General features: G+C 38.0%; 3 protein-coding genes across 3 annotated transcripts in view; 1 reads left to right on the top strand and 2 right to left on the bottom strand.

Annotated features, from left to right (window-relative positions):
• Window positions 1–2,913, bottom strand: part of LOC104790873 (exosome complex exonuclease RRP44 homolog A) — a 9,269-nt gene extending 6,356 nt beyond the window's left edge. Inside the window, exons 1-10 of the mRNA XM_010492074.2 lie at window positions 2,758–2,913; window positions 2,527–2,658; window positions 2,264–2,421; window positions 2,037–2,092; window positions 1,816–1,938; window positions 1,570–1,700; window positions 1,227–1,467; window positions 970–1,129; window positions 438–678; window positions 122–278 (exon numbers count right to left, since the gene is read on the bottom strand). Of these exons, the coding sequence (XP_010490376.1) occupies window positions 122–278; window positions 438–678; window positions 970–1,129; window positions 1,227–1,467; window positions 1,570–1,700; window positions 1,816–1,938; window positions 2,037–2,092; window positions 2,264–2,421; window positions 2,527–2,658; window positions 2,758–2,811 (1,453 nt within the window). The 5' untranslated portion in view covers window positions 2,812–2,913. The remainder of the gene's footprint in view (window positions 1–121; window positions 279–437; window positions 679–969; window positions 1,130–1,226; window positions 1,468–1,569; window positions 1,701–1,815; window positions 1,939–2,036; window positions 2,093–2,263; window positions 2,422–2,526; window positions 2,659–2,757) is intronic.
• On the top strand, window positions 3,235–7,256 carry LOC104767056 (serine/threonine-protein kinase/endoribonuclease IRE1a). Its single transcript, XM_010491079.2, has 8 exons — window positions 3,235–3,473; window positions 3,592–3,815; window positions 4,001–4,277; window positions 4,374–5,620; window positions 5,805–5,971; window positions 6,189–6,435; window positions 6,519–6,822; window positions 6,914–7,256. The coding sequence occupies exons 2-8, from the start codon at window positions 3,664–3,666 to the stop codon at window positions 7,058–7,060; spliced, it is 2,541 nt and encodes an 846-aa protein (XP_010489381.1). The 5' UTR covers window positions 3,235–3,473; window positions 3,592–3,663; the 3' UTR covers window positions 7,061–7,256.
• Window positions 8,407–9,595, bottom strand: LOC104768147 (eukaryotic initiation factor 4A-6-like; the record flags this gene model as incomplete). Its single annotated transcript, XM_010492075.1, has 2 exons — window positions 8,407–9,286; window positions 9,416–9,595. Coding segments are annotated over 2 exons (822 nt in total), but the record flags the coding sequence as incomplete, so codon positions are not given.

Here is a 9,600-nt window from a genome sequence, read left to right on the forward strand (position 1 = left end):
TTGCAACCTGTTAGCACCACAAAAAGGTTAATCTGCTTATACACAACTACCGGCAAACTCTGGAAGAAATTTAACTGGCAATCATATACTATCAAATGAGTAGAGAGCTTTGGATACATACCTGGAGGGTCCACACTAAAGACAAGCAAATGTCGTAAGTCTTGCCTAACAGGATTGGATATGTCTTCAGAAGATACAGACCAGGGTAAGGGTGGCAAGCATGCCAGAACTTGAGAAGAGAATGGCGAGTAGTCAACATCATTCTCTATCAACACAACCTGCAGCATCCAGAGGAAAAAGTCTTGATGTTATTTCCAGTTATCAATATCAGTTACTTCCCTAATTAAAAAGAAAATCGATATAATTGTCCTCCTACTCTTGCCCTCCTATCCTAACTCCAACTAGAACAGAACCCCAGTACTTCAATATAATGTTACCTCTGTTTCAGTTTCCCTGTCACCTATCTTGCCGATTAGTCGTACATAATGACCAGAAGGATATCGAGATTGACGGTCCCAGGAATCAACAGCCACTACTATCCTCATATCCAAAAGGTTCTGCAGCTGTCGAGTATTAATGCGAATCTTGGGAATTCTGCGATCTTTAGACACAAATAAAGCATGGACCGTTCCACCACTACCAGCAGGTAGAGACATCGGTTCAAGAGATCCACAATAGCTGCATGATATCATGCAAATTAGGAACCGTCATTCAGAAACCACGGCTTGAATTAGACTCAAAGAGTACGAATAAACTAAGGAAAAGTAGAGTATAATTGCACAGACAAAAGACACTGAATCAAGAGTATTGAAGATAATCGTTCAGTCATATATGTAGTAACCAGAAACAGGTACCTCTAAGAAGAACATATCAACACGTCTGTTAACATGATCTCATATGATATACTTTTTCTAGTCGTTAAGAAAAAATAAGCAAGAAAACCGGGTTATTATTAAGTAATGGACTTACGAGTGCCAATTTCTACGGATAACACCGACTACACGGCCTGATGGACGAGCAGGGGTAGCATTTTTATCCCCCAAAGTTTCCTGGGATAAATTTGAGCTTCTAGGAGCATCATCAGCACTGTTTGGAGCCAAATGAACAGTATCGTCCTCTTCTTCATCATCTGCATTTGAATTTGATATGTGAAAGAAAGATAGGTTTAACACAACTTCATGCAAGCAGATTACTAGTCTTAAGTTCATGTAGATATTAAAAGAAACCTTCTTCAGCTATAGATAATGCCTTTTCCGCTTGCCATTGATCGCGAGGCAAGAGTTCGACCGCAACAATATCACCATCGAAAGCCCTGTTCATGTTGCTGCGCCCATAGATAGTTATCTCTTCGCCAATGCTCTCGCTTCCAACATAAGCTTCGAAAGGATTAAAACGATTGACTCGGAGTTTTCCTTGGTGATATATTCCACGATGTAAACCAGCGGTAATCTCAGACATGGGCTTATGCTGCAGGCAGGTAAAAAGAACAAAATTGGAGACAAAAAGTTTGATGGCAGAATCTAGTTAACAAAATCTGCGACTGAGAAACAAGTATGTTATCTCCATTACCTCTTGGTATATAAGTTTCCTCTTTGAAGGTCTAGAATCATCTGCATCTTCCATAGTTACGTCTTCGTTGGTTGGTTGTGCAAGCAGATCCAGCAATTCAGGTTGTTCAAGTGATTTAACAAAAGCCTCAACTGATACAGACACATTCATTGATAAACTTCAAAGTCAAATAGCAAACACACACAAACGGTCATGCAAAACCGAGCTTTGATATCTAGATTGAAAAAATAAAAGTGATTTACATACTAGTCTCTGCAGATATGCCTTCTTCAGTGGCCTTCCGTTTATTTTCCCTGTCGTTTGTTACAAGCAACACCTGAGATGTGCCCCCTAGATGCTTCTGATACCATAGCGTAGCAACGCGAATAGCTGAGTTCCAGATAAATTCCAAAGTTGTAAAACATCTTCTATGAATTAATACATCATCATTAACAAACAAAGAAGGTGACTAAGTAGTAAATAAAAACCTCTATCGTTGTGGTCATTGGCACTCTCTTTCTCCATGGCCTGCACATAGGTATCCCTGTGGAGAGTTTTAGTAAAGGTGAGCAAACAACAAAGAACACGGATAAAAAAAATGTTTACAGCTTCGTACGTTTCAGTGGTCATAATGAGAACATCTAATCAATATAACAAACAACATTTCACTAATCTGATGAATCTAAAGGCTCTCAAAGCTCGAATACAGTCTTACTTGTGGACATGATTGGAGAAAACATAGAATTGCCTCGTTGGATTGCTGCAGAGAGCTCTGATTCTATTATAAACAGATCTGTTCCTGTTCTTAACCTCGTCCAACACCACAGATAGAACAACAACATTGTCTATAGCCTGATTCTCCAACAAATCAATCTACCAAAACAAAAACAACACATTAATTAACTAATACTATCCACAAAACAATACCAAAATATGAAAGCTCAGAGATAATCAAAAACAAAGGTAAAAAAAAATTACTTGGTGAAGAACGACGTTGGTATCAACAACGAGTAACTTAGGGGAAGACAAACGAGCAGCTGAAGTATCACAAGACTTGCAAGAGAAAGCTCCACAGTATATGTCATCTCTTAGATAAACCTCTCTCACTTGCTGTCGCAGAAACACCACCAAAGAGCCAACAAAAAAGAAGAAGTTAAAATAACGAAACAAAAAAATCGGAAGGAAGACGAAGAAGAAGCATAGAGAGACCTTTTGTATTTTGCCTCCTCTTGTTTTCTTATTGAAAACTTTGCTCTGCAACATCTTCAATTTCAATATCGCCGGTAAAAAATTTCAGTCGTCAGAACGAACACCGAGACGGGGAAGCTATTCAAAACGCCTTTAAACCTAAAGCCAAAGTGACCGACTCCTAATTTGTTTTTCAATTTCAAGCTCCCCTTCAAGAAATGAAACGACGTCGGCTTAAACCGGTTTAGTTATCTTTTTCCAACCGGTTCAATTTGATTAAACCGAAATAAAAACACGCCGGTTATTTTAAAAATAATAATTGTGTTAGAAGAAGAAGACCTAAAAAGGTTAGGTTAATAAACGGCATTGGCTCGGCTCGGCTCGGCTCGGCCGTACGGGTTAGGGCAATGAAGAAAGATCCTTAAACCGCAGCCTCAGACAAAAGCTAGCACATAACTCTACTTAAAGATTAAAATATCGACACAACACACAACTAGTGTGATTCTAGTAGATCACTGTGTTGTAGATTTTTTTCTCGAAAATAATAATAATAATAATTTGTTAGAAGAAGATTCAAAAGCAAAAAAAAACGCGTTATTGGACACGATAGGGGGTGTAGTGTGTGACTTGTGAGGGCAAAGGGGGAGGAGGAGGAGGAGAAACTCGCCGGACACGAGAGATCCCAAAACCGCAGCCTCAGACAAAAGCTTCGTATCCATCGTTGACTTCACCCTCAGGTTAATATTCTAAAACCCCTTCTCCTCTCTTATCTCTTGATTCCCTTATATTCGATGATTGATTTGATTGATTCGTCCTCCTCCTCCTCCTCCTCCTCTGTTTTTTTATTATTCACAGCTTGATCATCATCATCATCATCATCATCATCATCTCTGTCTCTGTTCGGATTCTCCTTAATTGATCTGGACCATGCCGCCGAGATGCCGTTTCCTCCGCCATCTATTCTTCTTACTACTGATTCTCTCACCATGGACGCCTTCTTGCGGCGGCGCTGCCAACGAGGCGACGTATCCGCTCGCGGTAACTCGTGTCGGCTTCAGAACTTTACAAGAATTCACTAAGTGAGTTCCTTCCTTCCTTCCTCCCTCTACATCTTTAGAAAGACATATATTGACAGACAGTTTTAGGTATTTGAAAACGTGATGGAACTAGTGACTTAGGGGTTGTTTAAATTCTTGGATGGCCAGAATTGGTTTTGGTTACCTTTTGATTTACTGGTTGTGATGTTATCTAATTTTCTAATCAGTGAACCTTCAAAGCCAACGACCAGGGGTCATACATATCCAACAGAGCCAAATACCAACTTAGTTGTTGATCGTGATGGGAAAGTGTCTTTAAAGCAGCAAGCATCAAAGCAAACAATATGGTCCTTCTCAACAGGATCCCCACTGTATTCGTTATATCAGGCTCCTCTAGGTGCTAATAACAACACAGAAAATGCTACTGAGATAAGTAGTCCTTTGATTATAGTAGACTATGTGGACAGCTCAACGGCGGCTACGGTTGATGGCTATCATAATTGGGTATGCGAGAGAAACTTTTTTTTTATGCATCTCTCTTTTATACATTGCTGGCATTATGTTAATACATATGTGACATTTTCCTCTGTTGAATTGCAGACAGTTGGGGACTTTTTTAGGCAGAAGCCACTTGTAACGGATGGTGGTGTGACTCTTGGGTCAGAAACAACTACTGCCTATTTGGTTGATGGTGAATCAGGGAGGCTAATCCATGTTTACAAGTCAACCCATTCTTCTGAAGATACTAAACTTAATAATGCTCTGGTGAAGCCCACTAGCAATGTAGATTTTCTGAAGCTACCTCTTCTTATCAGGCGAACAGATTCCAAACTAGAGCATTTTGGTAATGCCACTGGAAAGCTTGCGTGGAATTTTACGGTTTCTCACTTCAGAGCTGCTTTTCTATGTGACCCAGTTTTCAATTCAGGCTATGACCTCGGTCCTAGAATTCAAACTGGAATCTATATGCCATTGCCATGTGGATCACAAATTGACGTTCCTGGCCCTGAACTTGTTATTAGGGTCCCCTATGATGAGCCAATGAAAGTGAAAATGCTACACCTTGAGAGCGAAAACAGCATCATGCTTTCTGAAAAATCCATTGAAGCAAGGAAGTTACAAGAGCAACATGGGAAAAAATATGGATATGTGTTTGGAAAAGTTTTTGAATGGTCATTCGTTAAGTTATTGGTCCCTTTAGTGCTTCTGGGTGTTGTTGTCTCTGTTTTCATTAAAAGGTTTTCGTCGAGGGGCAGTGACTTTAGTTTGAAATCTGGAACTTCCAAAAAGAAAAAGAACCGTAAATCAGGGAATAGGCAGTCAGTTCCCCATGGCCAGGACCAGTTCGAGCTCATTGAAGGAGGTCAAATGTTACTAGGCATCAATAACTTTCAAAGTGGTGCAACTGCTGGGCGAAAGATCGGTAAGTTGTTTGTTTCAAGTAAAGAAATCGCAAAGGGAAGTAACGGAACTGTGGTGTTTGAGGGTATTTACGCAGGCCGGCCTGTAGCTGTAAAACGCCTTGTTCGATCTCATCATGAGGTTGCTTTCAAAGAGATTCAAAACCTCATTGCATCCGACCAACACTCTAACATCATCCGGTGGTATGGTGTGGAGTATGATCAAGATTTTGTATACCTTTCTCTAGAGCGTTGCACGTGCAGTTTAGATGATCTTATCAAATCCTATTTAGAGTTTTCTATGACAAAAATATTGGGAAACAACGAATCTACTGAAGCAGTAGCTTCATATAAGATCCAACTGGATTCGTTGGAGGGAGTTATCAAAGGAAACAATTTTTGGAAAGTCGGGGGCCGCCCTTCACCTTTCATGCTTAAACTAATGAGGTTAATATGAATTCATGCTTTTCTATATATGTCATAATAACATTCTTGAATTTAAGAGATGTTTCATTTGAACATCAAAGTTAGCAACTAGGTTTTGATAAGTCTAGGCTAGATTAGTTTAAACTTTGTTTGCTAATTTACTGTTTAAACTTGCATTCCTAAGGTTGTTGGTGTTTTGATGCAGGGATATGGTGTATGGGGTTGTCCACTTACACAAATTGGGAATAGTTCATCGGGACTTGAAGCCACAAAATGTCTTAATTAGTAAAGAGATGACTGCTAAACTTTCTGATATGGGCATTAGCAAACGTATGTCTAGAGATATGTCATCATTGGGTCAGCTTGCCACCGGTAAGTTCTTTTTTTTTATTATCTTTCTTTGATCCTCAGGTTGGATATGTAACACTTTCAAAAATATGACTGATTGATCTTGCAAAACAAAATTAACACTAGAGAAATACTACATGATGGGATAAGTTGATAAGGACATGTTAGTGTATGATCCGTGGTTGAATATGTGATTTTATATATGAAAAGAGTTTCAAACCACTTTTTAAAAATATATTAGGTTCTGGTAGTTCGGGTTGGCAAGCACCAGAGCAGCTTCTACAAGGTCGTCAAACTCGTGCAGTGGACATGTTCAGTTTAGGTTGTGTCATCTTTTATACTATAACCGGTTGTAAGCATCCATTTGGAGATGATCTTGAACGAGATGTCAATATTGTGAAGAACAAAGTCGACCTATTTCTAGTAGAACACGTTCCAGAAGCTTCAGACCTCATATCCCGTTTGTTGGACCCAAACCCTGATTTACGGTATTGTTATTTTCCTCTCTCATGATTTAAATATTCACTCGACAAAACCTTATCTCTTATTATGTGTTGCTTGCTATTCGCAGTCCGAGTGCAACAGAAGTGGTGGTACATCCTATGTTTTGGGACTCGGAGACGAGACTGTCTTTTCTTCGGGATGCCAGTGACCGAGTTGAGCTTGAAAATAGAGAAGCTGATTCTGAAATATTGAAAGCAATGGAGAGTACAGCTCCAGTTGCTATAGGAGGGAAATGGGATGAAAAGCTAGAACCTGCTTTCATCACAAACTTCGGGTCCTACAGACGTTACAAATACGACAGCATTCGCGATTTGTTACGAGTCATCAGGAACAAGCTGAATCATTATCGTGAACTTCCACCAGAAATTCAGGTTTCATCTTATAATAATTGAATCCCTCAAACACCGTTCGTTACACACACAAGCGTAGACTGATGATTTTTGAAATTCTTTCATGTCTTAGGAACTTGTCGGAACAGTTCCAGAAGGATACGATGAGTACTTTGCCGTACGGTTTCCGAAATTGTTGATTGAAGTCTACAAAGTCATCTCTCTGCACTGCAAGGAAGAGGAAGTATTCAGAAAGTACTTCAAATGCAACATCATCTAAAAGACTGTTTGGCTTCCAGCACTCTATTTGTTTGTTAATTATTGTATTGTTTGTCCTTGTAATGTCACATAAATTAACTACTACTATCTAAATGTTTAGCGTACATCTTAAACTGCAAGATGTAGTATTACTTATATATGTATATAGAGAGTATGTTTCTAGTGACGTATTCAGCAACCAAATAAGATTTGTACAATCGAAATGTTTCTCTTTGTTCTTCTTCTTAGAATCTAGTTAGAGAGAGTATTTACAAAATGGTTAAAGATTAAATTATTAACAACAACATTTTCCATTGTACTTGAGTTAGGTATTAAAAACATTGCACTGACTATTACTTGGAGTCTTTTCTTTTGATCACTTTTATCTTATCTTATATAATATTATTAAAAGAGGAGTACAAAATTAAGAATGTCCAAAATTATAGTTTTATTTACAGCAATTGCCACTGAATTATTCACAAAAGAAATGTTTAATTGAAATTGAAAAGGATAAAATCGGAATTAGAAAACTTAATTAAAAATTAACATGGGATTAGAAAAGGATCCGCGTGTTTTCAAAAAATCCGACCCGTGAGGAAAAGTATTTGAGACTGTCATATTGGGCCTTCGGTCCTACTAACACACATGTAATTTTCTTATTTATACAAATTGAGTTTGGTTTCCTAAACCGGTTTTAATAAAGAAGCTTACTTTATTTGCTTTAGTACTAATACAGTATTTCCATACGGTATTTCGTATATCCAATTGATTAAACATCCACTGCAAATAGAAAATGTGTTCATGAATCATGCAATTGCGTTATAAAAGTAAATAAAACGTGTATCTACAGTATATCCATTTTTTTACTATTTGAACAACTTTAACTAAAGACTAGATTAATACATTAAATCAATTCAAAAGAGAAAAGACGTAAAAAATTATGGGTTATATAATGGAGTGGGTTTAGTTAATCGTAAATTATTAAACATGTGGTAATTTCAAGATTTTTAATAAACTAAAATTATAATATTTATGAGATAATGATATATAAGAAGATTATATTCTCTTTGAAATTATTATATTTATTTGTAAACAATAATTAATTTTAAAATATTTAAACTAAATCTGGTAGCTTACATTGGCAAGACTCATTTGTGTTTCATATATACTACTCTCGGATCGAACAGATCACCCTATAAGAGGAAGTCATAATATTCTCGACCCATCGCATGATGCTTAAAACTGTGTTTTATATAATGGGACGGGCAACACTGCTTTGATAGCTCTATTATAAACGCAACAACCAACTAACGATATTTACAATTTACAACTATGCTAATAAACAAGAAATTTTACAAATTGGAACTGTATTATTAAAATTAGAAAATACATAATAAATCAAAATTTATCATATGAAAAAAAACATTATCCTGCAGTATACTGCGGGGTCAGACCTAGTAAAGCGTCAAAAACCATATCATCTACCCAACTAAAGTGATCAAAAGAAAAAGTGATCACTAACTCATACCCTGCAAAATAAAGAAAAAGGGGAACAAATCTGACAGAAACATAGCTAGTGATACAAACAAGTAACCTTTCTTCTTCTTCACAGCAAATCGGCCACGTTTTCAGGCAGCTCCTCAACGTCCACATTGTACAATTTCTGAATATCAAACAGCATTGTTTCATCGTCAACAGTCACAAAGTTAATTGTAACACCCTTTCTCCCGATCTTTCCAGTACTCCTTCCGATACGGTGAAGGTAATTCTCCGGCTTAGTTGGGAGGTCATAATTTATGACCAGAGAGACTTTCTGGAGCACATCAATACCACGATCCAAGAGATCGGTTGTGACGAGAATAGCAGATGAAAAAGACCTGAATTCTCTCATGATGATGTCTCTTGTGTTTTGGTCCATGTCTTTATGAGTTGCTGAGACTGTGTGGTCACGGCTTCTCAATCTGTCTGTGAGCCAGTCAACCTTTCGACGACTGTTGACGTAGGTGACAGTCTTGGTGACATCTAGAGTCTCACAAAGATCAAAGAAAGTCTCGAGCTTCCACTCTTCCTTCTCCACGTTCACGTAGAATTGCTTGATACCTTCAAGTGTGAGCTCATCACGTTTCACCAAGATTGACACTGGTTTGCTCATGAACTTCCTTGTGATATTAAGAGCTTCTGGTGGCATCGTTTCTGAGAATACTCCAACCTGAGTCTTAGGTGGGAGAAACTGGAATATGTCATAGATCTGCAAATTCCACCAGAAAAACACAACATATATAACCAAGTCAGATTGATCGATCACATGAGTTGGTATAATAACAACGTAACCATACTATATCTATAATCAAACTTGGTAAAGGTAAAGATCACAAACCTGATCCCTGCAACCATGGGAGAGCATTTCATCAGCATCATCAAGGACAAACATCGTGATGTCGTCAGAAGGAAGAGATTTTCTTCGAAACAGGTCAAACACACGACCAGGAGTTCCAATTACAACATGAACACCAGCCTTGACGATGTGCAGATCCTCACGGGTTCTAGCTCCACCAAGACAGA

This window comes from Camelina sativa, chromosome 19 (assembly GCF_000633955.1).
Source record: "Camelina sativa cultivar DH55 chromosome 19, Cs, whole genome shotgun sequence".
In the NCBI taxonomy this organism is placed as follows: domain Eukaryota; kingdom Viridiplantae; phylum Streptophyta; class Magnoliopsida; order Brassicales; family Brassicaceae; genus Camelina; species Camelina sativa.

What these genes read in the sequence shown, in the direction of transcription:
- LOC104767056 (XM_010491079.2), top strand. Translation starts at nt 3,664, where the DNA reads ATGCCGCCGAGATGCCGTTTCCTCCGCCATCTATTCTTCTTACTACTG. An exon ending in TTCATGCTTAAACTAATGAG is followed by an intron (nt 5,621 to 5,804) that starts GTTAATATGAAT and finishes GTTTTGATGCAG; the next exon opens with GGATATGGTGTATGGGGTTG. An exon ending in AACTTCCACCAGAAATTCAG is followed by an intron (nt 6,823 to 6,913) that starts GTTTCATCTTAT and finishes TTCATGTCTTAG; the next exon opens with GAACTTGTCGGAACAGTTCC.